The sequence below is a fragment of the Pristiophorus japonicus genome, chromosome 9 (genome assembly GCF_044704955.1).
Source record: "Pristiophorus japonicus isolate sPriJap1 chromosome 9, sPriJap1.hap1, whole genome shotgun sequence".
NCBI classification, from domain to species: Eukaryota; Metazoa; Chordata; class Chondrichthyes; family Pristiophoridae; genus Pristiophorus; species Pristiophorus japonicus.
This window is the reverse complement of record NC_091985.1, coordinates 128,191,396-128,214,959: the sequence shown is the minus strand read 5'-3', so window position 1 is coordinate 128,214,959 and position 23,564 is coordinate 128,191,396. Positions and strand designations below refer to the sequence as shown.

At 45.6% G+C, this 23,564-nt stretch overlaps 1 protein-coding gene across 7 annotated transcripts in view; it reads right to left on the bottom strand.

Annotated features, from left to right (window-relative positions):
- tasp1 (taspase, threonine aspartase, 1) overlaps window positions 1-23,564 on the bottom strand; it is a 174,854-nt gene that overhangs the window by 50,865 nt on the left and 100,425 nt on the right. For 6 of the 7 annotated variants that reach the window (XM_070889833.1, XM_070889835.1, XM_070889834.1 and 3 more), the window contains 2 exons: window positions 23,231-23,309; window positions 15,978-16,088 (listed from right to left, as the gene is read on the bottom strand). In XM_070889833.1, coding sequence (XP_070745934.1) covers window positions 15,978-16,088; window positions 23,231-23,309 — 190 coding nt within the window. The remainder of the gene's footprint in view (window positions 1-15,977; window positions 16,089-23,230; window positions 23,310-23,564) is intronic. The other variant, XM_070889840.1, reaches the window with a different exon arrangement.

The following is a 23,564-nucleotide window of genomic DNA, read 5'->3' as shown; positions in this document are numbered from 1 at the left end:
CCGCCCCAAATGGGGGGCGCTACCGAAATGGCTGATCCAATCATGGATTCATGTCCACTTCCCTGCCCGCTCCCCATAACCCCTTATCGGTTAAGAAACTGTCTATCTCTGTCTTAAATTTATTCAATGACCCAGCTTCCACAGCTCTCTGAGGCAGCGAATTCCACAGATTTACAACCCTGAGATGAAATTCCTCCAAATCCCAGTTTTAAATGGGCAGCCCCTTATTCTAAGATCATGCCCCCGAGTTCTCGTCTCCCCCATCAGTGGAAACATCCCCTCTGCATCCACCTTGTCAAGCCCCCTCATAATCTTATACGTTTCCATAAGATCACCTCTTATTCTTCTGAATTCCAATGAGTAGAGGCCCAACCTACTCTGAACTGCCTCCAAAGAAAGTATATCCTTTCTTAAATATAGAAAGCAAAACTGTACGCAGTATCGTAGGTGTGGCCTCACCAATACCCTGTATAACTGTAGCAAGATTTCCCCGCTTTTATACTCTATCCCCTTTGCAATAAAGGCCAAGACTCCATTGGCCTTCCTGATCACTTGCTGTACCTGCATACTGACCTTTTGTGTTTCATGCACCAGGACACCCAGGTCCCGCTGTACTGCAGCACTTTGCAATTTTTCTCTATTTAAATAATAACTTGCTCTTCGATTTTTTTCTGCCAAAGTGCATAACCTCACACTTTCCAACATTATACTCCATCTGCCAAAATTTTGCCCATTCACTTAGCCCGTCTATATCCTTTTGCAGATTTTGTGTCCTCCTCACACACTGCCTTTCCTCCCATCTTTGTATCATCAGCAAACTTGGCGACGTTACACTAGGTCCCTTCAGCCAAGTCGTTAATATAGATTGTAAATAGTTGGGGTCCCAGCACCTATTCCTGCGGCACCCCACTAGTTACTGATTGCCAACCCGTGAATGAACCATTTATCCCGACTCTGTTTTCTGTGAGTTAGCCAATCCTCTATCCAGGCTAATATATTACCCCCAACCACGTAAACTTTTCTCTTATGCTACTAGTGACCTTTTATCTGGTACCTTGTCAAATGCCTTCTGGAAGTCCAAATACACCACAACCACTGGTTCCCCTTTATCCACCCTGTTCATTACATCCTCAAAGAACTCCAGCAAATTTATCAAACATGACTTCCCCTTCATAAATCCATGTTGACTTTGCCTGACCGAATTTTGCTTATCCAAATGTCCTGCTGCTGCTTCTTTAATAATGGACTCCAACATTTTCCCAATGTTAAGCTAACTGGTCTATAGCTCGTTTTTTTTTGTCTGCCTCCTTTTTTAAATAGGGGTTTTACATTTGCAGTTTTCCAATCTGATGGGACCGCCCCAGAATCCAGGGAATTTTGGTAAATTACAACCAATGCTTCACTATCCCTGCCGCTACTTCTCTTAAGACCCCACGATGAAAGCCATCAGGTCCAGCGGATTTATCCGCCTTTAGTCCCATTATCTTACTGAGTACCACCTCCTCAGTGATTGTGTTAAGTTTCCCCCCACCACCCCCCTGCCCCCGACAGCCCCTTGACTATCCACTGTTGGGATATCTTTAGTGTCCTCTACTGTAAAGATTGATACAAAATATTTGTTCAGAGTTTCTGCCATCTCCATGTTCCCCATCACTAATTCTCCAGATTCATCCTCTAAGGGACCAACATTTACTTTAGCCACTGTTTTCCTTTTTATATACCTGTAGAAACTGTTGCTATCTATTTTTATATTTCGTGCCAGTTTAACTTTCATAATCTATCGTCCCTTTCTTAATCATTTTTTGAGTCATTCTTTGCTGGCTTTTAAAAGCTTCCCAATCTTCTGTCTTCCCACTAGTTTTGGCCACTTTGTATGCTCGTTTTTAATTGGATACCATCCTTTATTTCTTTAGTTAATCTTTTACACCCTTTCCTCCTCACTGGAATCTATTTTTCTTGAGTTATAGAAACATAGAAAATAGGTGCAGGAGTAGGCCATTCGGCCCTTCTAGCCTGCACCACCATTCAATGAGTTCATGGCTGAACATGCAACTTCAGTACTCCATTCCTGCTTTCTCGCCATACCCCTTGATCCCCCTAGTAGTAAGGACTACATCTAACTCCTTTTTGAATATATTTAGTGAATTTTCTGTGGGAGAGAATTCCACAGGTTCACCACTCTCTGGGTGAAGAAGATTCCTCTCATCTCGGTCCTAAATGGCTTACCCCTTATCCTGAGACTGTGACCCCTGGTTCTGGACTTCCCCAACATTGGGAACATTCTTCCTGCATCTAACCTGTCTAAACCCGTCAGAATTTTAAACGTTTCTATGAGGTCCCCTCTCATTCTTCTGAACTCCAGTGAATACAAGCCCAGTTGATCCAGTCTTTCTTGATATGTCAGTCCCGCCATCCCGGGAATCAGTCTGGTGAATCTTCGCTGTACTCCCTCAATAGCAAGAATGTCCTTCCTCAGGTTAGGAGACCAAAACTGTACACAATACTCCAGGTGTGGCCTCACCAAGGCACGGTACAACTGTAGCAACATCTTCCTGCCCCTGTACTCAAATCCCCTCGCTATGAAGGCCAACATGCCATTTGCTTTCTTAACCGCCTGCTGTACCTGCATGCCAACCTTCAATGACTGATATACCATGACACCCAGGTCTCGTTGCACCTCCCCTTTTCCTAATCTGTCACCATTCAGATAATATTCTGTCTCTCTGTTTTTACCACCAAAGTGGATAACCTCACATTTATCCACATTATACTTTATCTGCCATGCATTTGCCCACTCACCTAACCTATCATAGCATCCTCTTCGCAGCTCACTTAGTGTCGTCCGCAAATTTGGAGATACTACATTTAATCCCCTCGTCTAAATCATTAATGTACAGTGTAAACAGCTGGGGCCCCAGCACAGAACCCTGTTGGGACCCCACTAGTCACCGCCTGCCATTCTGAAAAGTACCCAATTACTCCTACTCTTTGCTTCCTGTCTGCCAACCAGTTCTCAATCCATGTCAGCACACTACCCCCAATCCCATGTGCTTTAACTTTGCACATTAATCTCTTGTGTGGGACCTTGTCGAAAGCCTTCTGAAAGTCCAAATATACCACATCAACTGGTTCTCCCTTGTCCATTCTACTGGAAACATCCTCAAAAAATTCCAGAATATTTGTCAAGCATGATTTCCCTTTCACAAATCCATGCTGACTTGGACCTATCATGTCACCTCTTTCCAAATGCGCTGCTATGACATCCTTAATAATTGATTCCATCATCTTACCCACTACCGATGTCAGGCTGACCGGTCTTTAATTCCCTGTTTTCTCTCTCCCTCCTTTTTTAAAAAGTGGGGTTACATTGGCTACCCTCCACTCCATAGGAACTGATCCAGAGTCAATGGAATGTTGGAAAATGACTGTCAATGCATCCGCTATTTCCAAGGCCACCTCCTTAAGTACTCTGGGATGCAGTCCATCAGGCCCTGGGGATTTATCGGCCTTCAATCCCATCAATTTCCCGACTAATAAGGATTTCCCTCAGTTCCTCCTCCTTACTAGACCCTCTGACCCCTTTTATATCCAGAAGGATGTTTGTGTCCTCCTTAGTGAATACTGAACCAAAGTACTTGTTCAATTGGTCTGCCATTTCTTTGTTCCGCCATTTCTTTGTTCCCCGTTATGACTTCCCCTGATTCTGACTGCAGGGGACCTACGTTTGTCTTTACTAACCTTTTTCTCTTTACATAACTATAGAAACTTTTGCAATCCGTCTTAATGTTCCCTGCAAGCTTCTTCTCGTACTCCATTATGAAATATCTCCTTAAATGTATGCCATTGTTCATCAACCATCCTACATTTTAATCTATTTTCCCAGTCCACTTTACCCAACTCTGCCCTCATAACTTCATAGTCTCCTTTATTTAAGTTTACGCTGGTTTGAGATCCAACTTTCTTGCCCTCCATCTGAATTTAAAATTCAACCACGCTATGGTCACTCGTTCCAAGGGGATCCTTTACGAGGAGATTGTTTAATAATCCTGTCTCATTACACAGGACCAGATCTAAGAGAGCCTGTCCCCTGGTTGGTTCCGTTACATACTGCTCAAGAAATCCGTCCCTTATGCACTCTATGAACTCTTCCTCAAGGCTACCCTGACCAATTTGATTTGTCCAATCAATATGGAGGTTAAAATCACCCATGATTATTGCTGTTCCTTTTTTACAAGCTCCCACGATTTCTTGGTTTATACTCTGACCAACAAAGTTGCTACTGTTAGGGGGCCGAAAGACTACGCCCACCAGTGACCTTTTCCCCTTATTATTCCTTATCTGCACCCAAACTATCTCAACATCCTGATCATTTGAGCCAATATCATTTTCACTATTGCAGTGATTCTATCCTTTATCAACAGAGCCTTTTCCTTTCTGTCTGTCCTTCCGAATTGTCAAGTACCCCTGAATGTTTAGTTCCCAGTCTTGGTCACCTTGCAACCACGTCTCTGTTATGGTTATCAGATCATACCCATTTGTAACTATTTGTGTCGAAAGCGCTATGATTTTCAAGCTTGTCTCTACCAATGTTCCTTTTAAGCTGCATGGCAGTGCAGTGCTCTGGAGCTCCTACTCAGCCAGCTCACAAGCTTTTAAATACAAAAGCGGCGCATGCATGGATTTTTAAATGGGATGCACAGCCCACTAAAGGGGCCGCGCAGCCCAAAGAAAAATTAGAGGGAACATTGGTCTCAACCCTTTTTAAAGTCATGCCGTTAGACACTTTCTAATCTTAAGAAATTTCTCCCAAGTTTAATTTTAGAAACATAGAAAATAGGTGCAGGAGTAGGCCATCCGGCCCTTCGAGCCTGCACCACCATTCAATAAGATCATGGCTGATCATTCCTTCAGTACCCCGTTCCTGCTTTCTCCCCATACCTCTTGATCCCTTTAGCCGCAAGGGCCATATCTAACTCCCTCTTGAATATATCCAATGAACTGACATCAACAACTCTCTGCGGTAGGGAATTCCAGAGGTTAACATCTCTGAGTGAAGAAGTTTCTCCTCATCTCAGTCCTAAATGGCTTACCCCTTATCCTAAGACAATGTCCCCTGATCCTGGACATCCCCAACATCGGAAACATTCTTCCTGCATCTAACCTCTCCAGTCCCATCAGAATTTTATATGTTTCTATGAGATCCCCTCTCATTCTTCTAGACTCCAGTGAATACAGGCCCAGTCGATCCAGTCCCTCCTCATATTTCAGTCCTGCCATCCCAGGAATCAGTCTGGTGATCCTTCGCTGCACTCCCTCAATAGCAAGAACGTCCTTCCTCAGATTAGGAGACCAAAACTGAACACAATATTCGAGGTGGGGCCTCATCAAGGCCCTGTACAACTGCAGTAAAACTTCCCTGCTCCTATATCAAATCCCCTTGCTTTGAAGGCCAACATACCATTTGCCTTCTTCACTGCCTGCTGTACCTGCATGTCAACCTTCAATGACTGATGAATCATGACACCCAGGTCTCGCTGCACCTCCCCTTTTCCTAATCTGCCGCCATTCAGATAATATTCTGCCTTCGTGTTTTTGCCGCCAAAGTGGATAACCTCACATTTATTCACATTATACTGCATCTGCCATGCATGTGCCCACTCGCTTAACCTGTCCAAATCACCCTGCAGCCTCTTAGCGTCCTCCTCACAGCTCACATCGCCACCCAGTTTAGTGTCATATGCAAACTTGGAGATATGACACTCAATTCCATCATCCAAATCATTAATATATATTGTAAAGAGCTGGGGTCCCAGCACTGAGTCCTGCGGCACTCCACGAGTCACTGCCTGCCATTCTGAAAAGGACCAGTTAATCCCGACTCTCTGCTTCCTGTCTGCCAACCAGTTCTCCATCCACGTCAGTACATTACCCGCAATACCATGTGCTTTCATTTTGCATAACAATCTCTTGTGTGGGACCTTGTCAAACACCTTTTGAAAGTACAAATACACCACATCCACTGGTTCTCCCCTGTCCACTCTACTAATTACATCCTCAAAAAATTCCAGAAGACTTGTCAAGCATGATTTCCCTTTCATAAATCCATGCTGACTTGGACCAATTCTATCACTGCTTTCCAAATGTGCTGCTATTTCATCCTTAATGATTGATTCCAATATTTTCCCCACTACTGATGTCAGGCTAACTGGTCGAAAATTACCCGTTTTCTCTCTCCCTCCTTTTTTAAAAAGTGGTGTGACATTAGCAAACCTTCCAGTCCACAGGAACTGATCCAGAGTCGATAGACTGTTGGAAAATCATCACCAATGCATCCACTATTTCTAGGGCCACTTCCTAAGTACTCTGGGATATAGATTATCAGGCCCTGGTGATTTATCAGCCTTCAATCCCGTCAATTTCCCGAACACAATTTCCCGCCGAATAAGGATATCCTTCAGTTCCTCCTTCTCACTAGATCTTCGGACCCCTAGTACATCGGGAAGGTTATTTGTGTCTTCCTTTGTGAAGACAGAACCAAAGTACTTGTTCAATTGGTCTGCCATTTCTTTGTCCCCCATTATAAATTCACCTGAATCCGACTGCAAGGGACCAACGTCTTCACCTTTAAAAGTCTCAGTGCATGCTGTTCAAACCAGATACTTTTTTTCATTTTAAGAACATCTAACTTTTTGATAACCATTACATTTCTGCCATTCATAGAAATAGGATTTTTGACTTGGGAAACTTCCACAGTAAAAGGTGATTTTGCTACTACTTTGTCCTTGATTTCCAACTTCCCACTATAATTATTAAATGGGCCAATAATTTCATAGTTTTCCAATCACTCTTCCAATGAATTAATTTTTCATCCCTTTGAAGTCTGCTCTTTTAAAGTCCAGTATTTCTGTTCCAGGTGGTTGCCCCCTACTCTGCTGTACATACCCTCATTCTTATTTCTTGGCTTGGAGATGGAATCCAAGTAACCACAAGACAAGTGAAATATAAATAACGCAGTAGCTCTAAACCACCCAGGTCAGAAATGGGAAGGAGGCCGAGGGGAGAACACTGCACAAAACTGAACTTCTTTGAAAGAGTGAGTAAAACAGTTTATGTAATATGTTCTTCATTGCTTCAACCTGCACGTACAGATACGTGCAAAATAGTGCAAAAAGAAAAAATAGCAGGACTCCAGAAAACGTAAAACTTCAGACCATCACGGGCAGCTGCAGCACTGAATTGTCCATAATCCTGAGTCCCTCAATGTAAAACAGAAATATTTAACAGAAGCATACATATTGCCTTAGATCAATTGCTTCCTGAAATTCTTGCACTGTAGCCCAAGAGCAGAGCTAGCTCTAACTCCCTCTCTGGGTGGGACAGGCTCGATGGACCAGATGGTCTTTACCTGTCCGTCATTGTTCATATGTTCGTAGGTCCGACTGTGAAATACAAGGCAACACTACCCAATTCACCCTTTGCTGTGCTTTTGCATCAGAGTCTTGCTCAACCAAATTCAAACAACTAACCTGAATTAAGCAATTGGTTTACTTCGACTTTCTCCCAAAATAAACAACCACCTATCGACTAAAGCTTTCTATCCAATCTGCAAGAAGAAAATGTTTTTTTGCAAATCAACTTAATGATACTTCCTTTCATCATCATCATTGACAGTCCTTCGAAATTGAGGAAGATTTGTTTCCACTCTAAAAGTGAGTTCTCAGGTGACTGTACAGTCCAATACAGGAATTAGTCTCTGATACAGGTGGGACAGTCATTGAAGGAAAGGGTGGGTGGCGAGTCTGGTTTGACGCACACTCCTTCCACTGCCTGCGCTTGTTTTCTGCATGCTCTCGGCGACGAGACTCGAGGTGCTCAGCACCCTCCCGGATGCACTTCATCCACTTAGGGCGGTCTTGGGCCAGGGATTCCCAGGTGCCGGTGGGGATGTTGCATTTTATCACAGAGGCTTTGAGAGTGTCCTTGAAGCGTTTCCTCTGCTCACCTGGGACTCGCTTGCCGTGCAGTTCAGAGTACAGCGCTTGCTTAGGGAGTCTCATGTCGGGCATGCGGACGATGTGGCCCACCCAACGGAGCTGGTTGAATGTGGTCGATGCTGGGGGTGTTGGCCTGATCAAGAACATGGACGTTGGTGCGTCTATCCTCCCAGTGGATTTGCAGGACATTGCGGAGGCAGAGCAGGTGCTATTTCTCCAGCGCTTTGAGGTGTCGACTGGATAAGGTTCACTTCCTTCCTTTCAAAGGCTTGGGGAAAGAGCATGGTAAAGCTACCCTTAAAGAATGTCAACTTCACTATGTTTCTGTTCACTGTGTACATCAATGATATAGGACTTAAGGGATTGCTGTCCAAAGTTGCAGAAAATAGTATCTGGGACTGGATTTTCGGCTTTGCCCATTTCGGAACGGTAATAGCGGCAGGGCGGTAAAGTTTGCGCCAGGGAAAATTTTGCGCATCAATCAGCAAAATTGGGAAGCTGGACCCAGAGTGTGGGGCAGAGCACTACGGGAGGCGGTGTCCACCTCTCTTGGGACGCGAGGCGAGCTGAGCATGCGAAAATCCCAAGCTCAACAGCCAGCCTAGGAGCGCTCAGAGCGGCCTGGGGAGGAAAAAAAACACCTGGAAAAAATCCCCCACCAAAAACATACCGAATAACTCATGCCAACACAACATAAATCGTAAAAAAAAGAAGAAACAATCACACTTACCTGAGGTTGACATTACTTACCCCACTGCAGCCAGTATAGGTCAGACCGCCCGTTTTCACAGCCGGTCCCAGCAGGGCGCACTGCATGGCATTTTGGGTCGGGCAGGACTCAAAAATTGAGCCGGTGTCGCAACCAGGGACGTTGCACACCGGCTCGCCTCTTCCGGGCCAAAACCAGCCCTGAAAACCCCGGCGGGCGCCGGAAACTTGCCACCAGCCCAGAAGAGCTCACCACCGCCATTGCCGCCCCTCTGGGGCGAAAACAGAGGTGAACAGTGTTGTGTATGGAGAAAGAGTCAGACTGAACACTGTGAGCTCAAAGTAAAGTGTGACCGTAGTCTTATATTGCAGGTCTCCAGAGTGCCTCTCCAACCTATGAAGCCTCCTTAAATACCTGTGCTCCCAAGGGATTATGGATTCCCTTGGGACTCCAGTGGATGAGCCCTCTGGTGGCTGTACAGAGTAAATACAAGTCCACATATATAACAACACTCCCCCCCCCCCCCAAAATCAATCGCGTAACTATTTACAATGTGAGTCGATCTGGGGCACTTCTTGCCCTGTTTGATCGTCTTGGTGTGAAAGCTGGTGTTGTTGAATAATTTGTTGGGTCCTCGCTGGGCTGCTGTGCAGCTAGCCTTGCTGGGCTGCCTGGTGTCTTGGGCCCTGCTGGGCTGCTGTGGATGATGGGTTCTGCTTCATGGTCAACCGTGGTGCCGGTTGCCACTGGTGTGTATGTTGGAGGATCAAAAAAGATAAGGTTCAAGGTGGGTTGCTCAGGATAGTCTGTGAATCTGAGTTTGATTTGGTCCAAGTATTTCTGGTGAATGAGTCAATTTGAAAGTTTGACCCGAAACACCCATCTCCCCTCTTTTGGCCATGACAGTGCCGGGAAGCCACTTGGGACCTTGTCCATAATTTAATACAAATACAGGAGCATTGATTTCAATCTTGCGTGACACATTTGCGCTATCATGGTATGCACTTTGTTGAAGCTGTCTGCTCTCTACCTGTTCATGTAGATCAGGGTGAATGAACGAGAGCTTTGTCTTAAGTGCTCTTTTCATGAGCAGTTCAGCAGGTGGGATCCCAGTGAGTGGGGTCTCGTGCAGTAGCTAAGCAGGACTCTGGATAGGCGAGTCTGCAGTGAGCCTTCAGTTAACCTCTTCAAGCTTGATGGTTTGCATTGCTCTCTCTGCCTGATCATTGGACGCTGGTTTAAACGGGGCAGATGTGACAGGTTTGATCCCGTTACGGGTCATGAATTCTTTGAACTCGGCACTGGTAAAACGTGGCCCATTGTCGCTCACCAGGACATCGGGTAGGCCGTGAGTGGCAAATATGGCCCGCAGGCTTTCGATAGTGGCAGCGGACGTGCTAGCCGACATTATCTCCACTTGGAGTACGCGTCTACAACCACAAGAAACATTTTCTCCAAGAACGGGCCTGCATAGTCGACGTGAACCCTAGACCACGGTTTGGAGGGCCAAGACCATAAACTTAGCGCCGCCTCCCTGGGTGCATTGCTTAACTGCGAGCACGTATTACATCTGTGAACGCAGGACTCCAAGTCCGCATCGATACCGGGCCACCACACGTGGGATCTGGCTATTGTGTTTATCAATACGATGCCTGGGTGAGTACTGTGGAGGTCATTGATGAAGGTGTCTCTGCCCTTCTTGGGGACCACTACTCGATTGCCCCACAGAAGGCAGGCTGCCAGTATAGACATTTCATCTTTGCGCCGCTAGAACGGCTTTATCTCTCCCTGCATTTCCAATGGGACACTGGACCAGCTCCCATGAAGCACACAGCTTTTGACTAGAGATAATAAAGGGTCCTGGCTTGTCCAGGTTTTGATCTGCCGGGCAGTGACAGGTGATTGCTCACTCTCAAATGCTTCCCTAACCAAGGCTAGATCTGCGAACTGCACAATTTCCACCCCCGTGGTGGGCAATGGCAGCCTATTGAGAGCATCGGCGCAGTTTTGTGTGTCTGGCCTGTGGCGGATGGCATAGTTGTATGCGGACGTGAGCACCCATCTCTGGATGCGGGTCGATGCGTTGGTATTTATCCCTTTACTCTCGGAGAACAGTGAAAAAAGTGGCTTATGGTCAGTTTCCAATTCAAATTTTAGACCAAACAGGTATTGATGCATTTTCTTCACCCCATAAACACACGCTAGCGCTTCTTTCTCAATCATGCTGTAGGCTCTCTCAGCCTTAGACAGACTCCTGGATGCATAAGCAACAGGTTGCAGTTTCCCGAAATCATTGCAATACACACCCGACGCCATATGATGACGCATCACATGCTAGTACCAAACGCTTACATGGATCATACAACACAAGCAATTTGTTTGAGCAAAACAATTTTCTCACTTTTACAAAGGCATTTTCTTGGCTTTTGCCCCAAACCCCTTCGTCCCCTTTTCGTAGTGAGACATGCAGTGGTTCTAACAGTGCGCTGAGACCCGGTAAGAAGTTACCAAAGTCCCAGAAATGACTGCAGCTCCGTCACGTTCTGTGGCCTCGGTGTGTTCTTGATTGCCTCCGTCTTCGCGTTGGTGGGCCTGATGCCGTCCGCCGCAATCCTCCTTCCCAGGAACTCCATTTTCAGATGCCAGGAAAACGCACTTCGAGCGTTTTAACCTGAGCCCAACGCGGTTGAGTTGACTAAGAACCTCCTCCAGATTCTGCAGATGCTCGACTGTGTTCCGACCCGTGACCAAGATGTCGTCCTGGAAGACCACGGTGTGCGGGACCAACTTCAGTAGGTTTTCCATGTTTCTCTGGAATATCGCCGCCGCCGATCGGAGTCCAAACGGGCATCTGTTATAAACAAAATGATCTTTGTGCGTGTTGATGCAGGTGAGGGCTTTCGATGATTCCTCCAGTTCCTGTGTCATGTAGGCTGAAGTCAGATCCAGCTTCGTGAACGTCTTTCCTCCCGCCAGCATTGCAAAGAAGTCGTCAGCCTTTGGTAGTGGGTATTGGTCCTGCAGGGAGAAACAATCGATAGTTACTTTGTAATCGCCAGATTCTGACGGTGCCGTCTCCCTTGAGGACTGGCCCACTCGTTGAACTTGATCGGGGAAATGATGCCCTCTCTTTGCAGCTGGTCTAGCTCGATCTCTGCCCTTTCTCTCATCATGTACGGTACTGCTCTCGCCTTGTGATGGATGGGTTGCGTCCCCTGAATTAGGTGGATCTGCACTTTTGCTCCTTGGAATTTCTCAATGCCTGGTTCGAACAGCGAAGGAAATTTGTTTAAGACCTGGGCACACGAAGTGTCGTCAGCGGGCGATAGCGCTCGGACGTCGTCCCAGTTCCAGCGTATCTTTCCCAGCCAGCTCCTGCCAAGCAGCGTGGGACCATCGCCCGGTACCACCCAGAGTGGTAGCTTGTGCACCTCTCCATCGTAGGAGACCTTTACGGTAGCACTGCCGATTACAGGTATCAGTTCTTTCGTGTAAGTTCTTAGTTTCGGGCAAACTGGAGTTAAGACTGGCCTAGAGGGCTTGCTGAACCACAACCTTTCGAAAGTCTTTTTACCCATGATGGACTGGCTCACGCCCGTGTCCAGCTCCATCGACACCGGGAGTCCATTTAATTCAACATTCAGCATTATCAGGGGACAATTCGCGGTGAATGTGTGCACCCAATGTACCTCTGCCTCCTCGGTCTGAGGCTCTGGTTCGTCGTGATCCTCCGTGGATCAGTCCTCCTCTGCAACCTGGTGGTTTGCAGGTTTAACAGGCTTTGCAGCTCGCCTGCACACTCGTTGGAGGTGTCCCATTGTTCCACAGCTCTTGCAAACGTACTCTTTGAATCGGCATGAATGGAAACGATGATCACCCCCGCAGCGCCAACAAGGTGTTAATGGCCTTGCATTCATCACCCTTAATGGTGGACTCTGAGACATCTGCGGATGTGTAGCTGCAGGTATGTGTGACCTGCCCTGTACGTTACGATTTGAAAACATCACTTTGTTCACAGTACTTGTGGCAGCACTTGCGTGCTGAGAGATTTGCTTCGTATTGTCACTGGTGGCAATGAATGCCTGGGCTATCGCTATGGCCTTACTCAAGGTTGGAGTCTCTACAGTCAAAAGTTTGCAAAGTATGGTTTCGTGGCCAATGCCAAGTACGAAAAAGTCTCTGAGCATGTGCTCCAAATGTCCTTCAAATTCGCAATGTCCTGCAAGGCGTCTTAGCTCGGCGCCATAACTTGCTTTCAGACCTTTTGTTGGCGTAGAACCGATACCTCGCCATCAGAACGCTTTCCGTCAGGTTCAAATGCTCGCGGACCAGTGTGCACAAATCGTCGTACGATTTCTCCGTGGCTTTCACTGGAGTGAGCAGATTCTTCACGAGGCCATACGTTGGTGCCCCACAGACGGTGAGGAGGATCGCCCTGCATTTGACAGCGCTCTCTTCCCCATCTAGCTCATTGGCCACGAGGTATTGGTCGAGTCGCTCCACAAAAGTTTCCCAATCATCTCCCTCCGAGAATTTCTCCAGGATGCCCACTGTTCTCTGCATCTTTGGGTTCGCTATCTGTATCCCGTCGCCAGTTGTTGTGTATGGAGAAAGAGTCAGACTGAACACTGTGAGCTCAAAGTAAAGTGTGACCGTAGTCTTTTATTGCAGGTCTTCAGAGTGCCTCTCCAATCTGTGAAGCCTCCTTAAATACCTATGCATCAAGGGATTATGGGATCTCTTGGGACTCCAGGGGATGAGCCCTCTGGTGGACAGAGTAAATACAAGTCCACATATATAACAGACAGGACCGGAAAATCCAGCCCATAATTCTGAGGATCAATGGAAGCTCCATGGGGATATTGATGATAATGGAATTGGCAAAAAAGTGGCAGATAGAATTCCATGTCAGTAAATGTGGGGTACTACATAGCGCAAAATAATTTGGGTGTTCAGGTTCAGAAGTCCTTAGAAGCAGCATCTGAAGGCTATAAAAAAGCTAATGGAATATTAAAAGTCAAGCTATAACAATTAATCTAAAGTAAGACCACAGTTGGAGTACTGAGCAGAGTTTTGGTCTCCAACTATAGGAAGGATGTTGAGGCAAGAGAGAGGGTACACCATATATTCACTAGAATGCAAATATGAAAAAAGACTTGGAAAATTGAGGTTATTTTCATGAGAACAGAGATGGTTATGGGGTGATTTGATCGAGGAATTTTAAATTATGAAAGGTTGGGACACAGAGCGGATAGAAAGACTTCTTTTGTGATTAAAGGGCCGAGAACAAGGGGATGTACAAACAAGATTAAATTCAAGAGATTAGGTTGGAGAGGGGGCATCTATTTTTACTCAGAGTTGTCAGGTAATAGCGTTTGTAACAAGAGACCTTACTTGCGTGGAGGATAAACACCAATAGACTGCCTGGGCCAAATAGCCTGTTTTGGTATTGTAATTTCTATGTAGTTCTATGGAAGTATCAAGGCGGTTCCATGCTTCCACCTGTCTGTCAGAAACCCATCCCATTACCTTTGTTTTCAAGGAGCTGCTATTCTCATCACTAAATCAAGGACTTGTTGCTGCCTTGGTCTCTGAACTGCTGTCACTGATTCAGCAGTGCAGATGTACAAATTATGGAGCTATTTTCTCCTTCTCTAACATATGGCTGTGTTAGGCTTACACGAAGATCATCACAACCTGGGGAAGAAAACTGAACCAAGAGATGGCAAGTTAGCCGAGCAAACCCTGACTCAAAAGCACAACATAGGATAAAGGCATTAGGAGGCTGTTTCAGCCACAATACCTGTAAAATAATATTATGGTGAATCCTGCAGGAGGAGTGAAACAGGTTTCCAATAACCAGCCACTCCAGGCCCTCCCGATCCATGACCACATCTGGCTTCCATCAAAAGCAGTTTCACAGACAGTGTCTCCTTCAACTTCATTGAAGCAGCTTGCTCATTATGATATACATATGTCTCAATAACAGTAGCACCCTTGCTTCTACTTTAAATGCCTTTATCTCAACCAACTCCCTCATGGTATCCCATACCTCCAGTACACTTACCTGCACCTGAAGTGAGGGTCATAATATCAGAAGTGCACCTGGTGCATGAGTGGCCTGGACATCCAGCACTAGATCTTGCTTGAATACCACAAGCAATGCTGCATTCCCTTATCCATGGCCAAATCTTTCTATTTGTCGAAGAATAGCCTTAAGACCAAGGACAAGGGGAGGGCAGGGAGAGAGAGAGTGCAAGAGAGAGAGCGAGAGGGGGAAGAAGGAGGTGGTGAGAGGGGGAGGTAGGAAGGAGGAGGTGGTGAGAGGAGAAGTTAAGAGGGGGAAAGGGAAGGAGAAGGTGAGGGGGAAGGAGGAGAAGGTGAGGGGGAAGGAGGAGAAGGTGAGAGGGAGAGGGCGGAGGAGAAGGTGAGAGAGGGAGGGGGAAGGAGGAGAAGATGAGAGAGGGAGGGGAAGGAGGAGAAGATGAGAGAGGGAGGGGAAGGAGGAGAAGATGAGAGAGGGAGGGGAAGGAGGAGAAGATGAGAGAGGGAGGGGAAGGAGGAGAAGATGAGAGAGGGAGGGGGAAGAAGGAGGAGAGAGAGGGGGGGGAAGAAGGAGAAGGAGAGAGAGGGAGGGGGAGGGGGAAGGAGGAGAAGGAGAGAGGGAGGGGGAAGAAGGTGAGAGAGGAGGAAGGAGAGAGACACAGAGGGAGGGAGGGAAAGGGAAAGAGAGAGAGAGAGAGAGAAAGACTTGCATTTATATAGCGCTTTTCACGACCACCGGATGTCTCATTGTGCTTTACAGCCAATGAAGTACTTTTGGGGTGTAGTCACTGTTCTAATGTGGGAAATGGAACAGCCAACTCCCACAATGTGATAATGACCAGATAATCTATTTTTGTCATGTTGATTGAGGGATCTGTTTTTGTCATGTTGATTGAGGGATAAATATTGGCCAGGGACACCGGGAGTAACTCCCCGGCTCTTCTTCGAAATAGTGCCATGGGATCTTTTATGTCCACCTGAGAGGGCAGATGGGTTTACACCTCATTCGAAAGACGGCACCTCCTGACAGTTCAGCTCTCCCTCAGCATTGCACTGGAGTGTCAGCCTAGATTTATGTGCTCAAAGTTCCTGGAGTGGGACAGAGACCGGGGGGGGGGGGGGGGGGGGGGGGAAGAGAGAGAGAGAGAGAGAGAGAGGTGGGGAAGCTAGGAAGGGGAGGAGGAGGAGATTTCTGCTGCACTACCGGGTAGAGGGAAATAGGAACTTACGAACAAACTTCTTTTGCATAGTCTCCAATAAGGCCTGGTGAGCATCTTCTGCCTGTAAGGCCACTGAACATTCCCTTGCCAACATGGTTCGTACAAGGTGCTCTCCACAACCTAGAAGGGGAATTTTAAAAAAAAAGGCAAAATAAAAGATCAGAAGTGGAAAGATAGCTCCATGAATAAACACAGATGAACAATGGTAACGTCCATTTAATACTATTCTAATGCACTCCTGGCTGGCCGCCCACATTCTACCTTACGTAAACTAGAGATCATCAAAAACTCAGCTGACCGTATCCTAGCTCGTACCAAGTCCCCCTCACCCATCACCCCTGTGTTCGCTGACTCACATTGACTTCCGGTTAAGCAATGCCTCGATTTCAAAATTTTCATCCTCTAATTCTATCCTCTTGAGCATCCCTGGTTATAATTGCTCAACCATTTAATGTCCGTGCCTTCTGTTGCCGAGGCCCCAAGCTCTGGAACTCCCTGCCGAAACCTCTCCGCCTCTCTACCTCTTTTTCTTCCTTCAAGACACTCCTTAAAACATACTTCTTGTTTTTGGTCACCTGCACTAATTTCTACTTATGCAGCTCGGTGTCAAGTTTTTTGTCTCGTAATACTCCTGTGAAGCGCCTTTGGACGTTTCACTATATTAAAGGTGCTATATAAATACAAGTTGTTGTTGGCCAATGGGTGGATAAGCAGTCAGTTTTTTTTGAAAAAAGTTTTTTTTAAACAAAGTAGTACTTAGAATGCCACTTTAGTGTTTACCGTTTTAGTTTTCTGTCAGAACTCGATTCAAACCACAACGGAATTATTCTTCAAAAAAATAAAGTCAGTCTGAGTAATGGTTCTTGTACCAGAACCACAACAAAAGACAAATATACTGCTTAAGATTGACACCCACATATTTATTTGCCTTAAACAATGACAAGATTTTGGGGCGCATAACTTGGACAAAGACCACCGATTGTAAGCTCAACATTCATTGTGTGTCACAGGAAAATTGTTTTTTTTAAAAAGATCTTTTGATGGGCATGTCTTTCATGTTAGAAAATTGGAAACAGGTGCATGTAAAAGAACACACATACATTTGTTGCATTAAGTACACACGTTTTCAATTTCCAGACATGAAAGAACCTCCTGTTGGAGAACAAAAAAATAAAATCCATTTCTGTTCGGTTTGCCATATGATGAAGACTTTACAGGCTATGACATTTAAAGATTAAAAAAAAACAAGCAGCCTTGGTTATCTTTCATAGCAATTTGATACAAAATACTTTTAATGGGAACCACACTGTTCAACATGCTTTTTGTGCACTACTGACAACAGGAGGAATAAAAATGCATTCTAGAGTTCGAAAATCATTTGAAATTGTTGAAAGATGTATTAATGTCAGCATGGTGGAACAGCACATGGTCGAACAATGTCCTCTGCCATTTAGCAGCCTAGTAATTGCCAAAAAAACTAAAGGCGAGATGAGGATTTAAAAAAATGCAGCAAGTTGTTGTGATCTGGAATGCACGGCATGAAAGGCTGGTGGAAGCAGTCATTAGTAACTTTCAAAAGGGAATTTGATAAATACTTGGAGAAAACTTTGCAGGGCTATGGGGAAAGGGCAGGGGAGTGGGACTAATTCAATAGCTCTTTCAAAGAGCAATCTGTGCTGTATCATTCTACGATTTTAGATAAGGTATTCTAGATATGGCCTAACTATGGTCTTATGCAGGGACAGTATAGTGTTTTTTATTTTCCATTGGATTTTCCTTGCAATATATTATAATACTTCACTTTAAAAAAAAAATTGTTCACAGGATGTGAAGGCCAGCATTTATTGCCCATCCCTTGGAGGGGAACTTGAAGGTGATGGTGTTCCCATGCGCCTGCTGCCCTGGTCCTTCTAGGTGGTAGAGGTCGCGGGTTCGGGAGGCACTGTTGAAGAAGTCTTGGCAAGTTGCTGCAGTATATCGTGTAGATGGTACACACTGCAGACTCCCAACACATTTTCTAGAACCCATGTTGAAAGTCTTCAATAACCCCTTCTCTGTTCAGGTGGTCAGAGTATTTCGAATGATTTGTTCATAATCAAAGTTAAGCTATAATTTCCCTCCAGTCCATGGAAACTAGAATCCCATACTCTTAAGATGGTGTATAGTTGGTTTGGTTGCCAGCATTATTGGTGAATGCCTGAATGTGGAAGGAGTCAAAGGCCCACGCTTCCACCTCCTGTTAATACTCAGAGAAAAGGGGAAAAAAACAAACAGTTGGATAGTCAGTCAAGTTTTTTTGTAAATGAGCACCTAGGCATAGCCCTGAGGCCGAGAGCTAGTAGCTAAAAAGCTGGTGGGCTTTTGTAGTTAGAAGTTGTCTGCAAAGAAAGATAATGCCAAATATACCAAAAAAATATTTAAGCAGACCCAAGATTTGTAATAAAGATCTTGATAAGAATAGAGAACATGTACCCAAAAGCTATAATTATGTACAGATCACTGGTCTAACGTACACTTGCGATTTGCTACAATATGTCACAAAAATGTAGGCGGGACATTATGGCCTTGGAGTGTGCATAAATAAAGGAACAATGGGCCCAAGCTTCCCCAGGAGTTGCTCCTTTCTTTTTGGAGCAACTTGATTTTTCTGGACTATCTTTTTAGTTGCAATTTAATTTGCGCCAGTCTAAGTGAGTTATAGGTTTTTTTTAAGTTAAGTTTTTTTTTCAAAAGGGGGGCGTTCCCAGCCACTTACCCCTGTTTTTGGCATTTGGCCAGCAAATAGTTGCTCCAAACTAGCTTAGGCCAGCGTCTGTTGCCACTTCTGTCCGCACAGAAAAACCTTACTTAGAAGGAACCCTGCACCTAAAGCACCAAGACCAAAGTAATAAGCAATCAATAAATAATAGATAAAAAAATAGAAGGAACCCAGCACCTAAAGCACCAAAATCAATCAGTAAACAACAAACAAAAAATAGAAGTCCTACCTGAGGGAACGCAGCGGGCCGCCGATGAGGGAGCCTATTCAGCCAGGGCTAGGGATGGCGTGCTTTGGGCCCCTCCCACACAGCCTGCGCGCATTTGCAGAAACGGCCTGCCAAGAGCTACTGCACATGCGTGCAGACTCTAGCGCGCATGTGCAGAGGTCCCGGCGCCCAATCCATTGGACCACGCTGCGCCGCGACCGATGAGAGACTGGGAAGCGGCCAGAATACGGACGTCTTTTTTCGGCGCGCTTGGAGGCGGACAAAAGCGGCGCACCTTGGGTGAGGGCGCCAGAAAAACAGGTTCAGGAAACTCTAGCCCCAAGTTTCTAAATGAGCAACTATGCTAGGAGGAAAAAAAATGCAAGCACTAGGATGTTTACATTGGGAAAAAACAGCTTGGAAAGGACCTTTTTGGAAAGATTCTAAAAGGGAGTGATGTTCAATCCCCACCACATAGTGTGTGTGTCGGTACTAATGTGATTTGCCCACTCTACGGTTATATGAATATATGTTATTTGTGGCCTACAAAACCATCAGCAGGCCAGGGCCATTGGAGGGAGCAGCGTGCGGCAGCATGCTACTGTAGGGAGCAGCGTGTGCTGCTGCAGGAGGGCGACGGCTGCAAAGCCAGGTCGCTGATTGCAGTGCGGGCAGGCACAGCAGGAGGGACGAAGGAGCGGCAAGTTTGTAGAGGGAAGTGACCGGAGCCCAGGAGAGGCTTGAGTTTGGGGCCCAGAAGAGGCGAGGGCCCAGGGACATCAAGGGCCAGCCACACTGCGATATGCGTGCGTGCTAGGTCCGCGCAGCAGAGCTGGTCTGCAGTCGTCTTGGGTAATCCTTGCCACTGGACCGAAACCTAGCTCTGTCAAGCCCGTGTGATGGCTGATGTGCAACGGCCACTACACATTAAAAAAAAATCCACACACAGGCATCTTCCACCCTTCAAGATGTAATTCGGGATCTGGAGTATTCAGATGTTTGTGAACTCATCCCTTTTTGGCTTGGAAGCAAGTCATCCTCACTTTGAGGGACTGCCTATGATGATGATGATGATGATGATGATGATGATGATGATGATGATTTGTGAGAGGAACTGAAGGAGTAGCTTCAATTGCAAACTGCCACCAATAAAACTATCAATGTGGAATTATTTAAATTGAGAAATACCAAAAGTAAAAATGGCTTTCGAATTATCTTGATGTGAAATTAGCAGCTAATTAAAAACAATGTAATTTAGGCTTGGAAGCTGCCCCTGTTCATGCATGTTAAATCATTGTGTTCACAATTTCTTCAAACAGCTTCAGTATTAGCCGACATCACTTAGCTGTGATTAAATATAATAGGTAATTGCACCTTAACCTGCCTGAAATAGCCAGCATGCTGAATACGCTGCAAGTGGTGACTTTGTAATTGGCAATAATGAAAATGGCTTGCATAATTTTCCCAAATTAAACATGGGTGGTTTAAGTGGTGGGGATTATACTAATAAAAGCTCCAGGATAAGAGAACATGAATTCAAGTTTTTACTGAAAAGTAGTGAATATACAGATAAGATATCATCTCTTTTTGCAGAAGATGATGAACATGTGGGATTAGCTACTCAGGGATGCAGTGCAATCAAAAATGTTACAAATTTTAAATGTAACCCAGCTCAGTCACTTCCTAACATTGGTGGAAACCCTCATCCACACCTTCATGACCACCAGCCACCTGAGCTCCACTTCATCCAGCACTCCACTGCCCATATCCTATCATGTACAAATTCCCTTGTCGACCTCTCTGTTAGCAAAAGCTTTGTCCTCATTTATAAATCCATCTGTAACTTCTTCCAGCCTGACTCCTCCAGCTCAAAATGTACTTTTCCAAACCTATTCTATTGTGCATGTCCCTTTCCAACCCATTCCATCATTTGTAAAGCATTCAGCCACCTCATGCTTACACATTGGAATTTTCCCCAACACATTCACTGGCTACTACTCTCCCCATCTTGAAGGGCCTCCTCAACGTCAAACTTTCACTGCCTCTTTGGCAACCTTCTCTAACAACTCTTTCTATTCCTGCATGGGTTCAACTCCTAACTTGTGAAATATCTTCATAATAGTAAAGGCATTACAGAAGTACAAGTTAGTGTTGATTTAGATAGTGGATGGAAAGAGGTTAAAAAAACACACTTGGGGGCCAAAATTGCCCTCCGCCTCAAATGGGTAGCACCTACCACTTTTTAAGTGTTCCGTCCGCCCCAATGAATGGGGTGGACAATCCGGCGATTTTCAGCCCTTTGGCTGATGTTTCCGTTCGGAGCGGTGTTGGTGTGGGGAGAGGGGCAGAAGTACGGTCAGGTCAGAGTAGCCGCCACTAGCGGGGCGGAAGTGGGTGTGGGTCGGAGTGGCCGATGCTCCAAGTCATCAGCGCCGCACTGATGATGTCATCACTGGAGTTCTTTGAGAATGTACCGAACAGGGTGGATAAAGGGGAACCAGTGGATGTGGTGTATTTGGACTTCCAGAAGGCATTTGACAAGATGCCACATAAAAGATTACTGCATAAGATAAAAGTTCACGGGGTTGGGGGTAATATATTAGCATGGATAGAGGATTGGCTAACTAACAGAAAACAGAAGAGTGGGGATAAATGGTTCATTCTCAGGTTGGCAATCAGTAACAAGTGGGGTGCCGCAGGGATCAGTGCCGAGACCCCAACTATTAACAATCTATATTAACGACTTGGATGAAGGGATCGAGTGTAACGTAGCCAAGTTTGCTGACTATACAAAGATGGGAGGAAAAGCAATGTGTGAGGAGGACACAAAAACCTGAAAAAGGACAAAGACAGGCTAAGTGAGTGGGCAAAATATTGGCAGATGGAGTATAATGTTGAAAAGTGTGAGGTTATGCATTTTGGCAGAAAAAAAAAATCGAAGAGCAAGTTATTATTTAAATGGAGAAAAATTGCAAAGTGCTGCAGTACAGTGGGACCTGGTACATGAAACACAAAAGGTTAGTATGCAGGTACAGCAAGTGATCAGGAAGGCCAATGGAATCTTGCCGTTTATTGTAAAGGGGATGGAATATAAAAGCAGGGAAGTATTGCTGCAGTTATACAGGGTATTGGTGAGGCTACACCTGGAATACTGCCTACAGTTTTGGTTTCCATATTTAAGAAAGGATATACTTGTGTTGGAGGCAGCTCAGAGAAGGTTCACTAGGTTGATTCCGGAGATGAGGGGGTTGACTTATGAGGAAAGGTTGAGTGGGTTGGGCCTCTACTCACTGGAATTCAGAAGAATGAGAGGTGATCTTATCAAAAAGTACAAGATTATGAGGGGGCTTGACAAGGTGGACGCAGGGAGGATGTTTCCACTGATAGGGGAGACTAGAACTAGGGGGCATAATCTTAGCATAAGGGGCCACCCTTTAAAATTGAGATGAGGAGGAATTTCTTCTCTGAGGGTTGTAAATCTGTGGAATTCGCTGCCTGAGAGTTGTGGAAGCTGGGTCATTGAATACATTTAAGACAGAGGTAGACAGTTTCTTAACTGATAAGGAAATAAGGGGTTATGGGGAGCTGCGAAGTGGATCTGAGTCCACGATCGTATTAAATTGCGATGCAGGCTCGAGGGGCCGTATGGCCTACTCCTGCTCTTATTTCTTATGTACTTATGCTGGCGCATCACAACTTTCCCCCCACTACCCCCATCCGTTAAAAGGGAGGTCCGCTGTGAACTCTGCAGCCACTTTAGTGGCAAACACTGGGCCACCAGGGAGGGATCTGGCCGGGCCAGCGGCCTGGAGGGGGTGCCAGGCCGGTTGTTGACGGCCCGGCCGAACCCGTGGACATAATTGTCAGCCTGACCTGGCAGTCGGCCAACAACAAAAAATAAAATGGAGTCGATGACAACGCCACCTCCCCATTAAGGGTGGCTGCGCCGCCCAGCCACAGAAAGGGTACGGATATTAAAAGCTGTCAGTGGCACTGCTCCTGCGGGGCAATTTCCGAAAGGGGCAATTTCGGAAAGGTGGTCGCCTCCGGTCGATAAGGGGTTGGCACTTGCACAATGCAGCAGGAAAATGGGCGGGGTGGTCCCCTACACATCTCCAAAACTAAAGGAGGGCAATATACAAAATGGCGCCCGCTCCACAGCTGCTGCTTTCAGGCGGACACAGGCCTTATAGAAAGAGAAAATTTTGGCCCCTTGGTATTCTACCACTTTCATTATTTACTTGGAGCAGCATATAAAAAAAAATTGTTAGAAATGTTTGCACATGTAGTAAATACCTGATGTACTCACAGCTGTAGAATACATGTTATGGCCACCTGTATTTTCTGCCCAGCAACCACAGCCATACACAGCCGCCTAAAAAAAATGCAGACAACAGTGTTGACAACTTGTCTCATTAAACTTCAACAGAAAGAGAAACTGTGCCAAAAATATTCATTTTCTTGATAAATATATTACTTATTACCCATTTAGCATATAATAAAGATCTATCTTTTAAATTAATATTTTCACAATGTACCTAAAAACTTAGGCAGTTATGAAAGATTAGCATTTAGACCTCATGTTCTACTGTGTTCTTACTTATTCTTTTAATTGTCTTTTTTGTTGCTC